This window comes from Lissotriton vulgaris, chromosome 5 (genome assembly GCF_964263255.1).
Source record: "Lissotriton vulgaris chromosome 5, aLisVul1.2, whole genome shotgun sequence".
In the NCBI taxonomy this organism is placed as follows: Eukaryota; Metazoa; Chordata; class Amphibia; order Caudata; family Salamandridae; genus Lissotriton; species Lissotriton vulgaris.
The window spans coordinates 739,605,452-739,623,133 of NC_141693.1; the positions used below are offsets into that span (position 1 = coordinate 739,605,452).

The following is a 17,682-nucleotide window of genomic DNA, read 5'->3' on the forward strand; positions in this document are numbered from 1 at the left end:
CACAGCAACCAGGTATCGGCAACTGTTCCGCCCTTATGCAAATGCTCAAAAAGATCACCCTTCTCCTACCCACAGAGGCCAAGAAAACTGAGGTGCATTCTTCAATTACCTCCCAACTCGAGTACAGGAATTCTGTGCATTTGGGTTTGCTTAAGTGCCTTTGCCACACGCTACAACTGGTCCAAAACTCAGCTGCCGACCTAATTCTCAATCTTTCATCTTCTTCCCCCATCTCTTCTCATCTAAAACAACTCCAGTGGCTCACAGTTCAAGAGGCTGTCATCTTTTAAGGCCTCATGCCTTACTCATAGAGCCATCTACAAATGTGGTCCTTCTCATCTAAAGAATATTTAGGCCTCATATCCCTGCTTGTACCCTTCATTCTGTAATATCTTAGTTAAATGTTTTACATGCTTTACATTCCTCCTTCTGTAGAACACTACAATGGTGATTGTTAGACGGACCGGGAGGGTCGGCCGAGGACAAGGGGAGAGGTCTCCGGGGAGAGCCGTCTCCAGCGATCGTACAGACAAGTAACTTCCCCCCCACAGACGGACACCACACCAGGATAAGGTTCAACGATACTTTATCAGCAATTCTTTAGGTACGGTAAAATTATACAAGGAGGTCTGGACTCAGGGGTCCCCTCGATTCTGGTCTCTGGATTGGGAAAAGGGTAGCGGGACAGTCTTGTTACCAATAGATGAAAATAGCTCTCAATCCTCGAGCTCGGCGTTCTAGATGATCGGGCCGCGGCGGAGCCAGGCAGGTCCCGAGATGGATGAAGGAAGCGACGGTCCGCGGCGGAGCCAGCAGGTCCCGATGAAGATGGTAGTTACAAACGGTCCGCGGCCACGCCAGCAGGTCCCGACGACGATGAAGGTTACGAAGGTTGCGGCAGCGCCAGCAGGCAGGACGATGTTTCGCAAGGCAGGGCTACGGCAGCGCCAGTAGTCCGTCAAGGATGAGTTCTTCACTGCGTCTCTCGACTCCAGGATACAACTGCCTTCCTGCTCTGGAGCTGCCCCAGTTATAGGACTGGTGCCCTTTGATGTCCGGACCCTCGCACTTGGAGGTTGGGGGGTCCGGGATGAAGGGGTCCAGACACCCAGCAGGGGGGTGGAGCCAGCGCCCGGGGAGGTTGTGGCGAGCGGCACCTGGCGAGGGAGAACCATCGACACCTCTTTCTCCCATTGACCTGCCAAGTAGTCCGCTCACCTCCTGGGTGGATGGTGGTGCCGGGATGTCTGAGGCCTGGCCAGGCCCAGGGTTGGGGTCGATCGGGGGCCACGCGGCCTCGTGGCGGAGTGTCCAAGATGGCGCCCGGGCTGGGCGCGCGGGCCAGTAATGGATCGGGCCCACGAGGTCGATATGTTCAGAGGCAAGGGTCCCGGAGGGGACGGAAAACGTGAAGTGGTGGTGTGTGACACTTGAGGGACCGGGCTCGGGCCTGGTCGGGACGTGGCCTGTCCAACATGCGTCCCCCCCAGCTGAAGGCGGGGAGAGTCACCCATCCTCTTGGGGACTCTCCTCGTCGAGGCGGAAAAACCGGGACAGGCCATCTGCGTTGGCGTGATCTGGCCCAGGCCGGTGTTCAACAGTGAAGTCCATCCCTTGTAGGGAGATGGACCAACGTAGTAGTTTTGGGTTTTCCCCCCGCATCTGCATCAGCCACTGCAGGGGTCGATGGTCGGTCTGCACCCGGAAGTGTGTGCCAAAGAGGTAGGGCCGGAGCTTTTTGAGGGCCCATACCACGGCGAAGGCCTCCCTCTCGATGGTGCTCCAGCGTTGTTCTCGAGGTAGGAGTCGCCTGCTGATGAAGGCCACTGGCTGATCAAGGCCTTCGGTGTTCAATTGAGACAGGACCGCCCCAATGCCGTGGTCGGAGGCATCCGTCTGGACGACGAATTCCCGGCTGTAGTCGGGGGCCTGGAGCACAGGGGCGGAGCACATGGCGGCCTTCAGTTGTTCGAAGGCTGTTTGACAATCTGGGGTCCAGTTGACCTTCTTGGGTTGATTTTTGGACGTGAGCTCTGTGAGGGGCCCCACTATGGTACCATAGTCTTTCACGAACCGTCTGTAATAGCCCGTGAGTCCCAAAAAGGCGCGGACCTCGGTCTGGGTGATGGGGGGCTGCCAGGACTGGATGGCGGCAATCTTGAGCTGCAGAGGGGCCACCAGGCCGCTTCCCACCTGGTGTCCGAGGTAGGTTACGGACCCCTGACCAATTTGGCATTTGCTGGCCTTGATCGTGAGGCCAGCTTGCTGAAGGGCCTGTAGCACCGCTCGGAGGTGGTGGAGGTGGTCGGACCAGTGGTGGCTGTACACAGCGATGTCGTCTAGGTAGGCGGCGCTGAATCCTTCGAGCCCGGCCAAGACCTGGTTGACTAGCCGCTGAAATGTTGCGGGGGCATTCTTCATGCCGAAGGGCATGACCTTGAAATGGTAATGGCCATCAGGAGTGGAAAATGCAGATCGTTCTTGGGCCCGGGGTGTGAGGCCGATCTGCCAGTAGCCCGCCGTCAAGTCGAAAATGCTGAGGTAGCGGGCAGCTCCCATGCGGTCGATTAGTTCATCCGCCCGGGGGATGGGATGTGCGTCTGTTCTGGTGACCGCATTCAAGCCCCGGTAGTCGACGCAGAACCGGAGTTCCGGTGTGGTGCCGGGAGCGGCTGCTTTGGGGACCAGTACTACTGGGCTGGCCCAGGGGCTGTCTGAGGGCTCAATGACCCCGAGGGTGAGCATTTTGGTTACTTCTTCCTGGATGCAAGCCCGTACCCGATCTGGTACGCGGTAGGCCCGGTGGCGGATAGGGGGGCTGTCCCCCGTGTCCACGTCGTGCACACACCAGGAAGTGACACCTGGGGTGAGGGAAAACAGGTCGGCGAACTGCAACAGAAGGTCTCGACATTCCTGGCGTTGGTCCAGGGTGAGGGCTCCCGAGAGCCGGACCCCATCCACGGAGCCATCTTTCTCCCGAGTCCGTAGGAGGTCAGGAAGGGGTTCGGAGTCTTCTTCGGCTCCATTGTCTGTGGCCATCAGGAGGCTGAGTTCTGAACGCACAAAGTGGGGTTTCAGCCTATTAGCGTGGAGGACTCGGAGGGGGTTCCGTGAAGATTCCATGTCGATGAGATAGGTGACAGGACCCTTACGCTCGACTACTTTGAAGGGCCCCGTCCACTTGTCTTGCAGGGCGCAGGGCTCGGTGGGGGACATCACCCATACCTGTTGTCCGGGTTCAAATTCGATGGAGGAGGCATTTTGGTCATACCACTTTTTCATGTCCTCTTGACTGGCTCCAAGTTTGCTTTTGCCAGCTCTCTGAACCGTCGGGTCTGGTTGCGGAGGGTTAGGAGGTATTTGAAGACATCTGGGGGGTTCTTTAGAGGGGGCATTTCCCAGCCTTCCTTGACTAGACTGAGAGGCCCCCGTACGGGGTGTCCATACAATAACTCAAACGGGCTGAAGCCGAGGGACTTCTGGGGGACCTCTCGATATGCGAAGAGGAGGCACGGCAGCAGCACATCCCACTGGCGACGGAGGGGCTCTTCCAACCCCCCAATCATCCCTTTGAGCGTGCGGTTGAACCGCTCAACGAGTCCGTTTCCTTGAGGGTGATAGGGGGTCGTGAATCGGTAGGTGACCCCACACTGTTGCCAGAGGGACTTCATATATTTGGAAATAAAGTTTGTGCCCCTGTCGCTGACGACTTCTCTGGGGAAGCCCACACGGGAGAAGATCCCCATCAGGGCCCGGCCGACCACCGGGGCTGTCACAGTTCGCAGGGGAACAGCCTCGGGGTAGCGGGTGGCGTGGTCCACTAGTACCAGGATGAACCGATGTCCTTGTTTTGTACGGGGGTCCAGGGGCCCCACAATGTCTATCCCGACCCTCTCGAACGGGGTGGTGACCACGGGAAATGGTTGCAGGGGGGCCTTTAGTTTGCGGCCGCTCTTTCCACTGGCTTGGCACGTGGGGCAAGATCGGCAATGCTGGAGTACATCATTCCTCATTTTGGGCCAGAAGAAGTGGGTTACTAGGCGGCTGTAGGTTTTATCCTGACCCAGGTGTCCAGCCAGGGGGACATCGTGGGCCAGGTTTAGCAAGAAGTCTCTAAAACGGAGGGGCACCACTAGCACTCGGCTGGCCCCCAACTCCGCGATCCTTTGTTCACTGTATAGCAGATCATTGTCCCAGTAGATCCAATGTGTTCCGGAGGTATCTCCTGCGCTCTGGGCGAGGGCTTGTTGGCGGAGTCCCTCGAGGGAGGGACAGGTCTTTTGCTCTTGGCGAAACTGTTCCTGTGTGGGTCCCCCCTCTTGATGCCACTGGTCGAGGCCAGCGAGGTCCGGAGGTTGAGCTGGTTCTGGGGGGACGGCACGGTCGGTGTCTTCGACTGGGGCGACCGGGGGAGGAGGCGCCGGCCATTCGGGTTCCTCTTGTCGGGGATTGGCACGGGCGGCCATGGACCGGGTGGTGACGCACGCCCAGTCCGGGACGCATAACATCCCCAGGTGTTCTCTTCGTTCTACGGCTGCCCAGGGAGAGCTTTCAAGGTCATTCCCCAGGAGACAGTCTACGGGAGCATCATCTCGGACCGTTACTTTCAACATGCCGGAGACCCCTCCCCATTCGAAAGGGACGCAGGCCATCCGACACAGACTTTCCGAGTTATCGGCTGAACGGACAGGGCAGAGAATGTTTGGTATGAACTGTTCTGGGGTCACCAGGTGACAGCGGACGGCTGTTACACTGGCCCCGGTGTCACGGAGGGCTTCGGCCTGGCGTCCATTGATGCTCACCCATTGGCTGTACTTCCGGGTGTTAGCGGGTAGGGGGACCCGCGGGACCATGTCTTTCCCCCCTAAGCATGCTAAAGTCATGGCGGCTGGCTCCCATTCTTGATGCTCTTGTCCGTATTCTTCCTGCTCCTCGGAGATCTGTTCTTCCCCTAGGGCAGCAGCGGCCACTTGGCGGGGTCTTGGGCTCTGGTACTGCGGGCAATTTGGGTCGTTTGCATAGTGGCCGACTCGTTGGCATCGGTGACACGTGACATTGGCTCTGTATCCCGGTCGCGCCGGGGTGCTGCCCCGGTTGGCCGGGGGGGGTGGTGCTGGTAGCGGGGGCGACCGGAGCGTTGTCTCTTCCTTGCCCTTGGCCCCCCCCTCCTCCTCGGGGACGGTGCTGACCGTTGTTGTTCCGGTTCTGTTCATAGGACCCATTTCGGCCCACTCTGGTGATTTCCCACCGGTCAGCCTCGGCTGCGAGCTGCCGTGGATCAGTCAATTTGCTGTCGAGGAGGTGCTGCCTGAGCTCAATGAAGCAATTGTTTGATAGATGCTCCCACACCATGAGGTTGAAGAGTTGTTCGTACGTTGTGACATTGCTTCCTTTGATCCAGCCCTCGAAGGCTCGGCTAAAGTAGTTCACGTAGTCCACCCAAGTTGTACCCGGGATGCGGGTGCAGTCTCGGAACCTCTGACGGTACATCTCGGGTGTGAGCCCATAGCGGGTGAGGAGGGCAGCTTTCATGTGGTCATAGGAGGTCATCTGATGGTCCGGGAGCTGTAGCAGGGCATCGCGGCCCTCATTGAGGAATCTCCCCCATAGACCGGCTCCCCAATCGCTTCGATCGATCCGGTGGGCGGTCATAGCGATTTCGTAGGCCTTGAACCATTGCTGGATGTCGTCCTCTCGGAAGTATTCTCGAACGACATCCTTGGGGATGTGTACCTTTTTCTCTGTTGCCCCTGGGTCGCGGGGTTGCTCGGGCACCCCTAATTCTCTGTTCTGCTTGCGTAAGTCTATCTCAGCTAGTTTGCGCTCGTGTTCATACGCCAGCCTCTTTTCTTCGAGCTCCCTTTGTCTCTGTTTTTCCTCTCTTTCTTCGCGGAGACGCAGGTGCTCTAAGCTTATTTTTTGTTCGGCCAGTTTAAGTTCAACATCCATTTTGAGCCGGGCCATCTCTAGTTCATGTAGTCGTGTTCTTTCTCGTTCCTGGATCTCGTCTTGCGAGAGACCCGTTCTTTGCTCCTCGGGGGCCGTGGTGTTTTTTCCTACTGCTGCGATGTTTTGGTCGGTGGTTCCTACGGCCCCGGTTTCTGCCCAGGACTCTAGGGCATGCTTGAAATCGTCTTTGGTACTTAGACCGGTGGTAGCGATACCTAGTTCGATGCAGAATTGTTTTAGTTCACGATGGCTGTACTCGTCCAATTTCTCCATTTGAAATTTCTCGGTGGATCCGCTTTCTTTGGTTGTCATTGTGATTTCGTCGTGGGGTGAGCTACTCTCTGTACGATTATGCGGTGATTCGGATCGCGCCGCTGGCCACCAATGTTAGACGGACCGGGAGGGTCGGCCGAGGACAAGGGGAGAGGTCTCCGGGGAGAGCCGTCTCCAGCGATCGTACAGACAAGTAACTTCCCCCCCACAGACGGACACCACACCAGGATAAGGTTCAACGATACTTTATCAGCAATTCTTTAGGTACGGTAAAATTATACAAGGAGGTCTGGACTCAGGGGTCCCCTCGATTCTGGTCTCTGGATTGGGAAAAGGGTAGCGGGACAGTCTTGTTACCAATAGATGAAAATAGCTCTCAATCCTCGAGCTCGGCGTTCTAGATGATCGGGCCGCGGCGGAGCCAGGCAGGTCCCGAGATGGATGAAGGAAGCGACGGTCCGCGGCGGAGCCAGCAGGTCCCGATGAAGATGGTAGTTACAAACGGTCCGCGGCCACGCCAGCAGGTCCCGACGACGATGAAGGTTACGAAGGTTGCGGCAGCGCCAGCAGGCAGGACGATGTTTCGCAAGGCAGGGCTACGGCAGCGCCAGTAGTACGTCAAGGATGAGTTCTTCACTGCGTCTCTCGACTCCAGGATACAACTGCCTTCCTGCTCTGGAGCTGCCCCAGTTATAGGGCTGGTGCCCTTTGATGTCCGGACCCTCGCACTTGGAGGTTGGGGGGTCCGGGATGAAGGGGTCCAGACACCCAGCAGGGTCCAGCGCCCGGGGAGGTTGTGGCGAGCGGCACCTGGCGAGGGAGAACCATCGACACCTCTTTCTCCCATTGACCTGCCAAGTAGTCCGCTCACCTCCTGGGTGGATGGTGGTGCCGGGATGTCTGAGGCCTGGCCAGGCCCAGGGTTGGGGTCGATCGGGGGCCACGCGGCCTCGTGGCGGAGTGTCCAAGATGGCGCCCGGGCTGGGCGCGCGGGCCAGTAATGGATCGGGCCCACGAGGTCGATATGTTCAGAGGCAAGGGTCCCGGAGGGGACGGAAAACGTGAAGTGGTGGTGTGTGACACTTGAGGGACCGGGCTCGGGCCTGGTCGGGACGTGGCCTGTCCAACAGTGATGTCATTTAGAATGTTGGTGCATGAAGCAGACAGTTGGAGAAGGGCTGATAGCCTTGCTGGCTGCTCCTGATGGGGCTGATTACATCTATACTTCAATGCTGTAACCGATCTTAATAAATCCTCTTGAAACATCACAATTTACGTGGACTAAGTTACTACATATTTTTCGCTTTGTTTCTTTCTCATAATTATCAGAAAAGAGGATATGTCTATCTGTTTCTTTCTGTTATCCTTTGTTGTTTTCTTTGTCTCTTCTTTTGCTTTGTTTCTTTATAGCACTCTTCTCCCTTCTAGCTAATACACCTGAATGCATTTTGTCATCTCTTTTGTTTTCATTCGGAAGATAAGAGGATATGTAATATCTTTGTTTTCATTTGGAAGAGAAGAGGATATGTAATATCTTAGTTAAATGTTTTACATGCTTTACATTCCTCCTTCTGTAGAACACTACAATGTTGATGTCATTTAGAATGTTGGTGCATGAAGCAGACAGTTGGAGAAGGGCTGACAGGCTTGCTGGCTGCTCCTGGTGGGGCTGATTACATCTATACTTCAATGCTGTAACCTATCTCAATAAATCCTCTTGAAACATCACAATCTACGTGGACTAAGTTACTACACATTCCACCTCTTCTAAAGTAGTCATCATCTCTACCAGTAAGATAACCAAGAGAAGAGGTAAAGACTTTTCCTGTCTACCGGGTACACTATGGAACTCCGCTGCCTATAGATATTAAATCTACTTCAAATCACCTGGCTACGAAAAAAACCTGAAAGCTTATCTCAGATTCTTCCTTCCTATGCTTAGTGGCACGCACGTCCCTTCCTCCCCAGAGACAGGACACCCCTTAGAGTAATTGTGCACTTAAAACTACACTACATTAGATTATAGAGACTGGGCGTTCTATACGATGTAAAGGGCTTAGCAAAGACCCCTCACAGTCCTCAAGGAAGAGGAGAAACATTCAGAGGTGTTTGTATAGGCGAAGAGCAGGTGGAGTTGTTTTACCATCGTAATCAGCCTCTTGGTCATTTAATTTGCTGGTCATGCAACCGCATTAAAATGCATATAGCCAATGAATATAGCAACAGCATGCTAGCAAATGCCAGAGTTAAAATGGTTACTTTTAAGATATAACCCACTTCCTATCAGTACTGAACTAATGAAAACAGAATGCTGTGTAGAATAAAAACTCCATTCCTGAAAATTGACATTAGGGGGTTCAACTTTTTGTAAGACAAGCAAGTTCACATACCACATCCAAAGTCCGTATTTTCTTGTTATCTCCAAAAGAATTTGTAATCTGAGTGCCTGAGATATTCATAATGCTGAATCTAAAAAGGGAAGGACCCCTGTGTTAATATCTCACCTTCTCGTATTGTCTTTGAAGTCTCCACAGATTCCTTGGTTTTCTCCTCTACAAGTGTTTCGATTTCTTTCATCAGATTGCCAATTTCTTCAGTGATTCGTGCTGCAGTCTCACGCTCAACCCTTCAACAGAAAAAAAAGCAGAACGCTTAAGGGAAAGTAAAGGGATCTTAACCGACCCGGATATCAATATACAAGAATTTTCTTTTCCGCTTAGCAAAGAAACACTGAAAGTCCCATCCGACCCCACGTCTATTCTCCCACGCCCAAAAGAACTATGAAACGGGTACTTACACCGAACAAATTAGGGCAATATTGTGAACTTTTAAGCCCTTGTGTGTTCTATTATCAGCTACACCAATCCTACTTGGGGAGCCTTGACTTGATAATTTAAAGTGTTTGATGGAATCTTCGATGGTGTAGCAGAAGGGAATATCGTAGACACCAACCTTTTCTAAGAAGGAGTAATATACGAAACTCTCTGTGGTAGTCAATTACACAAACTTTATTTCCATGAATGTGAGTAATTCACAATAAACTTAAAAAAACAACAAAAATGGTGTATAGAAATGTGATGAAAACTTAAATGAGTACAAATGGTTTATGTAAAGCAGTGGTTGATCTGCAGTTAACGCCGTGCAAATGCATATTTAAGCCTACCTGTGAGAATCCTTGAACTAAAACACAAACATTACAATAAAAAATCATAAATAGTAAAATAGTTTGTTGGTGTAAACGAGTCACTTTACCTTCATTCAAATTTGAATTATTATTAGGAGTGCATTTTATGTATATATTTCTGGTCTAAACCACCAATTGTGGTGTTTTCACAGAGGAAAGAGACGTCAATTCGCATGTTGAAGCAATCATACAGTAGAAAACGCACTTGCTTGCCATCTGTGATTTCACATGGAACATCAGTCATCAGCTGTTCATTTATGGCAAAGTTTCACAATTATTCATTCAGTGAGATTAACTCTATTCAAACCCAAAAATGTGTTCCCAAAGTATTTCCATAGAGAATACAAAATAATATTGTTAAGACAACAGCCAATGTTAGAGAAGTGTAGGAAGTCCTGCAGTTTTTCAACCATTCCATGCTTCTTATACCATATTTCTAGGGATTTGAAGGTTAAGCCTGGGCAGCGCACGCGCTGCTCTGCGAGGCATGCTGTATTGAGGTATGGCATAGAAGCTCCCCCCATTTCCCGCCCATCTTTTCAATTGACTTGTGTTGTCTTCTTTATGTAGTCGGTGAACACTATTTTCTTTTATGATCTTCACTATTTCACCCCTGACGTTGCAGCACACTGCCACCTTTTATTATGTTTTTAGTCGTGTATTTTTAAATTTCCAGCGTGGTCCGCTTTAACTATAGAGGGCACACTTATTTAATGATTTAATTTACGGTGTGGTCCACTTTCATTTTAGTGGTCGCGCCACAAAAGCTTTATTCATTTATTTTTACATTTTGTGTAAAAGCACCCCATATGCGCTTTCACTTTAATGTTGGCCACGCCCCTTTCTTTAGACGCTGCTCACTGTAACCTGAATGCAGTGAGCAGCGTCTAAAGAAAAGGGCGTGGCCATCATTAAAGTGGTCTAGCATTTGCCAGAGTTTAAGCTATTAGCATTAGAAAGGACAATGGCTTTTATATATGTGTTGCTTCGAAAAACACAAATAAAATGCATTACTATTTACGATGTCAATAGCTTAAAATCTCGAAATTCCTAGACCTGTTGCATTGGAAATGCTTGTTTTGGATATAGTCAGTGCTTACTTTGTCGTTTACAGAGAAAGCATCGACACAGGCACTAATGACAGTCCTCCACATGGTGGCGCTGTCTACCCTTGAAATGAGCACAATATTGTTTAAACGTACAACATACCTTATAAATCAACAATACCTGCTGCCCACCCCATTCTTGAGCGTTGAAGGGCCTGATATAGTTCAGAGTTGACAAATGTGTTGGAGAACGATGTTAATAGTTATGTTTATACTGTAATTGGCAGTGCTGACAATGGCAATAGAAGATGCATGCTGCAATGGCATCCGGAGAAGGGCCCCGACACTTACTTTTCACACATTAGCACTGATTTTGATGTATGGAAGTCACTGCACCACTAAGGCAGAGGCTCGGGTGTGGGCTATGTGAAACCCGGCCAAGCTTCCCTAAATGTCCTAGCCATTCTCGTGCGTTTATTGCCCACTCTAAGTACACCACTGCCAGTTCGTGTCAGGTTTCAGAGAGAACTCGGGGAAGTGCACGTTTTTTACCATGCTGGTCCGTTCCTCGAAACACTAAGGCGGGTTTGTTAAAGGGCCTGCACCTCAAAAATGTCTTCCTTACGTCTGCCCTACTCCTATAAATTATGAAGCGAGTACCGAATAAGCTGCTCCTACGAAATCATTGCACAGGTTTGGGTCCAAACTTCAACGTTCTTTTTGATCTCCGGCAGCGATTTCTGAACACAACATACAACCATTTGCATGCATGTAGCTGTACCAGTTTACGAAGATAGTAATCGGAAACTACTTTTCTGGAGTTTACATAGAAAACATTTTTCGCAGTAATTAACCACACAGAAGGGAGTGGTCCTGGAACAACAGCACCACCTTCAGGATTCGAATAGCATCGCCGTGCAACCATAAATGCTGCCTTCAGCCACCCCAAGGAGCTAGCGCCCCGACCCGTTCATCTGCTCACCACAGACACTTTCCCACATAACACAAGCGCTTGCGCTAAGGATGTTAGGTGGAAAATAAAGAGGAATTTTGTAGGTTTACACGATGTATCGAAACATGTGCCCTCTATCCACACCTGCTTATTCAGATATCCTAGTCCAGTACTAAAGGGACCATATTTGGTGTTAATGGCCCCCTAAAAACACACCCCGTACATTGATTGTATGAAGGGCTATGAAGCCAACCAAGCTTTGTACAAGAGGGATTACACAGAATATTCTGAATATGTATTTAAAAAAATGCAGCGAGGACGCATTGTGAACAAAAATAAAGCTCGAAATTACGAATCTGAATTTCACATACCTATGCGCAATTTTGCCCTAATTTAACATAAGAACACACATTTCGCAAACGCCTGGTTGAGTATTGGGAACACCTTTCATAACGTGTACGTGCACATCATAAGGGGGGTGGAAGGTGGTAAGTAAAGTGAGATGGGACAAGATGAGACTTGGTGAACTTCTGCAGTGCAAGACTTTTGCCTTGTACAAAGGGTTATGGTGTGAAAGTTGTATGTACCAAAATCGAGCTCACAATACCTACAACCACTATATCATAGAGGTACGTGAATAGCTTGAAGTTTATTTGCATAAGTTAATTAAAACCATTGCATTACAGTAAAAGGGCATTAAAAAAGAACCATAGTATCTGCGCTTGGCTCTTGTGTCAAACTTAAAAAATAACGAAATTACTTCTGGTTATATGCGGTAAAAGCATATTTTTTTCATTGGTCCGTACCCGGTGAGCTTAGTCTCCAATTTTGTGGTCAGTCAATACTCCCTCTTTACAACCCTCTCCCTTTAGCAGCGGGAGGTTTGCCTATGGGCCTTTCTCTCTAGGAAGGTGCAGGTGCTATGTGCCATCATGTTGTTCAGGACTTAAATTGCATGTTTACAATTGCACCTTCCTATACAACCAGCCCCGGTGGAAATTGACCCCCGTCTAACTCATCCGTTTTCCGGTTCTTCCATTCTTTCCTTGTCCCTTAGCACCACATGTTCTGTCCTTGATCCTAGTTCTCTGATAAAGTGCTTGTGCTTTGCGAGGTTTAAAACAGACCTTCGTTGGGTGAGATAGTAGGAGTCACCAGCCTCTGTAGTGTTTCATTCTGAGTAGGATCTGATTTCTACAGGAGAGCCGTATATTCCGGCTGCGAACGTGTCTTTAGGAGAATGTGAACATGACTACTGGGTTTCATTTCTGTTCGGCGAAAAGTCCCTCTCTGGCTTCTGTTTGGAGTAATCCAGAATACATTTTTGAATTATGCGTGGGTGCGATGAAGGATCAGAACGGGGCTGGAGAGCGTCCCTGATTGTATACATTTTCTGCAAAGTGCCGGGATGGAGGGCTCTTTTTGTGAGAAACATATTGCCGAAGCCTCTAGGCGGGTGCTTGCGTTTTTGCTCAGGTACAGTTCCCTGAGAAGAATTCTCCTTTCGTTCGTTATAGCTGGGCAACAAACAGCACAAGAGGTGCAGCCATGATTCTAGCTTGTGGACGCGTAGTCTGCATGCTCCTCTAGGATTTGGATTTGCCCAGGCACAGCTGAAATCCACTATCGGCAATGCCAGCAATCATCTTATCTTATCCTATCTTAACATGGTTTTATAAAGCGCTCGCACACGCGAAGGTTTCATGGCGCTTACCGAACAGAGCTCTGAAACTACAGTTAGGAGACCATCAAGGAGATTAAGCCAAGGCCTGGACAAACAGCCACGTTTTTAGGAGCCTCCTAATGGAATCATATATACTTGATCTCTCTTCTGCTTTCAGATTTGAGAGAAGAAAGGCTGGGGTTTAGTTGCCAGATATGAGGCATTTCGCGGGGCCAGGAAAGGGGATGTTTTTAGAGTAGCCTGGTCTTGCTGAAATTAGGCTGATCCCACTTGTTTATTGGTGGACTTTTTCCAGTTTGCGTATGTGATAAAAGGCAGCGCAAGTGCTGCTTGGTTTATTTCTGTAGTGGCAAGGGCTTTTTTAAGCTGGGTGTTCCATGAAGAGCCCGTTAGTTTCAAATATGTCTCTAAGGCAACATTTTAAGGATTGTTCCGGAGATTTCAAAATACGAATGTAGTATTTGAGGAGGTCGGCCCCAAGGATTAGTGCTCGTTTAACCAGTCCTAGCTCCAGCCTGAGCCTTGCCCCATGGACATATTTTGGTAGATGGAAGATCTTTTTGTAGCCCACGCACTGCGCTTGCTCCAAGATTTCCGTGCAGGCGCCAGGGAAGAATTCACTTAACTCCACAATTACTCACCTTGACAATACAGTGGTGGAGACATAGTTGCAGGTCTATATTTCAAGCACACTGTTTTGTCCCTCTCCACGGGCGGGATCAGTGCGCCTTGGAAAGTTAACATAGTGTTTATAGCCAGTTTGCCTTGTGTAATTCACACTATAGATGCCCAGCAACATTTTCCAATAATCTGACCATTACATCATAAAATAAGATGTACTAGGCTGCCACTACATCTAATCAGGCTGTGGCATTATGCTTACAATAGCGCTGGTTCATTAAGTGTGTTTTATGTGCATTCCTGGGTTAACGTCATAGCCACTGCAGTCGTGGTTTTAGGTATTGACACGGGTATTTTGCACAAAACAACAGTTTTTGGACATTACAGTTTAGCTGGAGAGAGGGAGAGACAGAAAGACAGAAATGCAGCACCCTTCTGAAGGACTTCTGGTTCATTACACCAATCATTAGAGGGCAGCTATCTAGTTCCTTCGTATTTCAAACTTCTTCGTGCAGCTCCAGAAACTTAATATACTGCTTTCTCTCAGAGGTGTTTCACATCATCGCATGCAAATGTACTAAAGATATACCACACAAAACACACTGAATGCCTACTTTTGTTTTTCTCTTAGTCTCTTTGGGATTATGTCCACCGGGGTCCAGGTATCCTAAAAGAAACGGAATATGGCAAATGTATTAGATTGCATCATTGAAGGAAGACACACGATCTACAGCATTTAATCGCCTTTGCATTAACAAACTCTGGGAAGTTCTACATGAATACAAAGAAAGACAATAATAATTGTAACCAATAAAGTCTTAAGAAAGAAAAACACACTCCTTCCCATCCCTTAATACATGCATCAGAACATCTGAGAAGTCTGCAGTGTTCCCAAGACTTGTTCACCAAAGCACATGACATGCCTGTTAATGAATTAGGGTGCAATATTCTACAATCTCTGGAAATTATATTCCATATCTACCTTTTTCCCCACTATCCATTCTTAAAAATGGACGCAGCTTTGTAGTGGCATTGAACTGTCACCTTAGCAGATGACAACTGAAGGCGAAGGCATGCATAGCGTGGACCTGTTGTATGTACTGCTCCGCTCTTACTGGTCACCTGAACTCCCCCACCTGTCAGTTCTGAATATAAAACCTTGTCCAGGAGCACTACTACATTTTATTACCAAAGTGGGCATAAATGGTGAGCATTACAATAATAATAGTTATAAGGTGTTTTGGGTCACCTGCATGTCTTGATGGCCCAGTGGTGGAAAACGTGTGCTATTAACTAACGAGGTTGGACCACAGCCAAATCAGTCAGAACTTTAGGCCTTTCCAAAAGGCAGATTCTTTGAGGACGGACCTCAGAAGTGAGTTCCACAGCCTTCAAATCAGATCACAAAATACTTCCTGGAGCAGGGAGCTAAGATGCCATAGGCTGAACACAATACACATAGGTAGAGAGCGCAAGGAGCTACCATCTGCCAGGCCTGATGGAAGATCCAGCAGGACATAAAAGAAAACTATAAACTAATTGTGCTGATTCATTTATCCATAGCCCTCAGTATGGTTGCCTTCCAGTTCACAGACTGAGCAGATGAGGATACTGGAGGTCATGGGGGTTTAGGCGAGTCCACGCATCACGCAGTTTACACAACCTAGCTTGCTAGACGGTCTTGTAACCTCACGCTGGCATCTGGGAGGATATTCATAAAGAATGCGAGCAGGGTGGCCTCCATTCCTTAGTGAGTATATTCAGCCCTGAAACATTTGGGTATTTAATTATTCAAATAGGCCATGGTAAGTATTAAGTAAAATGGCGGATGTATTCTACCTCTTATGACAGACAGATTTCTTTCTTGGAGAATTTCTCAGTGTTGCTTCTGTGCCGAGATACACCGGGGTCTTGCCAAGCAGATGGGCTATCATGGGTAGCAATTTGCATCCTACTGTTTTAAGATTACACTTGCCACGACCGACTGATGCCCAATGCCAATCATACTATCAACTTGGGCTGCCCAACATTCATCATCCATCAGACACGTGTCTATGCTTACAGCAACCCTCTGAGGCAGCGCTTACTTTCAGACAATCATCCATAAACTAAACTCATTTCCTGTGGGAAAACAAACTTCGCCAGCATGCAAGACAACACTCAGGTAATTGTACTTACCGGATCAACAAAGGGAATTCCGAACACATCATAAGCAAAGAAGAGCAGCTCCTTTTCCAACAGACTGCGCTGAATGTATTTCTTCACATTCTAAATGAAAAAAGAGATTATTGCTGTAAAATTCATGTAAGAACGACTTAAAAGCAGCACCTCTCATTTCTCATGGCAGGAGCAGCTATGGCTGTGTTGTTGGGATCATGCTATTACGCTGTCACCAGGTCTCTAAATGAGCCAAACCGCCCACTTAGCCGAATCGTGAAAAATTCTGTGGTTCGAATATATTAGGGCCATTGTTTTCACCTCGACAGGGCAGAACGGTCCAAGTACCCATTGTCAACAGAAAATAAAGCTAACAAGCTTTGGCAAAGCCACTAAGTCTTGTCTATGCAAGAGCTATTGGCTTAGCCAATGTGTTCTAACCATGTTGTACACCAGCATGGCTGCTGTTCGGCATGGCTAAAAGTTAGTGGCGTAAAGGAGAGGGGTGTGGAGTATTATGGAGTGGGCTAGACAGTCGTGCATTGGCATGGAGTGGTGCTGAGTAGGGTTGAGCGAAGTGGAGTATTATGGAGTGGCGTAAAGTGTTGTGGAGGGAGTACACTGTTGCAGAGTGGAAGGGGATAGAGTTGAGTGGTGTAGAGTGTCAGAGTGGAGTACAGTGGAGTGCCATAGTGTCAAGGAGTGGTGTATAGCAGAGTGGACTTGCATAGATGGTGTTGCGTAGTGTGGAGTAGAGTGTTGTAGAGGGCACAGAGCAGACTGTTGTAGAGAGGAGTAACTGAGTGGAGTAGTGTAATGTAATGTAAGGTGGATTCATAGCGTGATGCTCCTCACCAGTGAGTGTATCCAGGCGCTGAATTGTAGTCAGATGGAGTAGCATAGAGCGGAGAAGAGTGGAGTGGTGTAGAGTGGAGCAGAGTGAACTGGCATAGTGGCAGAGTGGAGAAGAGTGGCATGGAGTGGCGTAGAAGTAGTTGCGTAGAGCGTCTAGAGTGGACCAGTGTTGTAGAGTGGGGTTGAGTGTTCTAGACTGGAGCGGTACAGAATGGAGTAGAGGGTCATGGAGTGGAGTAGTTTAATGGAAATAAACGTCAAAGTGGACTATTGTGGAGTGTCACAGAGTGGAGTGGCTTACAGGGGAGTAGATTGGCTTAGAGTAAAGTGGCATAAAGTACAGTGGTGCAGAGAAGATTGGAGTAGAGTGGTGTAGAGTGCATTGGTTTTAAGTAAAGCGGCGTAGAGTGCAGTAACATATAGTGGCATAGAGTAGAGTGGTGCAGAGTAAAGTGGATTAGTACAAGAGAAAACTGCAGTGGCATAGAGTGGAATGATGGAGAGTGGAGTGGCGCAGAATGAGTAGAGTGGCGTAGAGTAGATTGTTTCAGAGTAGCAGGAAGTGGTGTAAAGTAGATTGCAGAGGCAAGAGTAGCGTGGCATAGACTGCAGTGGCACAGAGACGAGGGTTTGTAATGTCTTCCATGTTGCTTCATTGGGAAGAGAGTGGCAACAATACTAAAATTGGAAGGCATGGGGCAACATTTTTAGGTAAAGAGTGATACACCAGTTTTTAGAGCATCTTCAGGCTGTCGAGATTGAGGGGCCTGCCGTCAAGCTGTTGGAATCCTTTCTATCAAACGGAACACAGGAGGTTGCTTTGGACCTTTTTATATCCAAATCATGCATCCTGCCATGCAGTGTTCCACAGGGTTCTGCGCTCTGTCCAACCGTCTTTCTTATTTACGTTAAATTGCTGGTATGCCTTATTAGATCCTTTGGACTTGACCTTACATCCTGA

General features: G+C 49.0%; 1 protein-coding gene across 1 annotated transcript in view; it reads right to left on the reverse strand.

Moving 5' to 3' along the window:
* Positions 1–17,682, reverse strand: part of P3H1 (prolyl 3-hydroxylase 1) — a 227,291-nt gene that overhangs the window by 108,256 nt on the left and 101,353 nt on the right. Inside the window, exons 6-8 of the mRNA XM_086922172.1 lie at positions 15,888–15,977; positions 14,324–14,376; positions 8,727–8,848 (exon numbers count right to left, since the gene is read on the reverse strand). Coding sequence (XP_086778298.1) covers positions 8,727–8,848; positions 14,324–14,376; positions 15,888–15,977 — 265 coding nt within the window. The remainder of the gene's footprint in view (positions 1–8,726; positions 8,849–14,323; positions 14,377–15,887; positions 15,978–17,682) is intronic.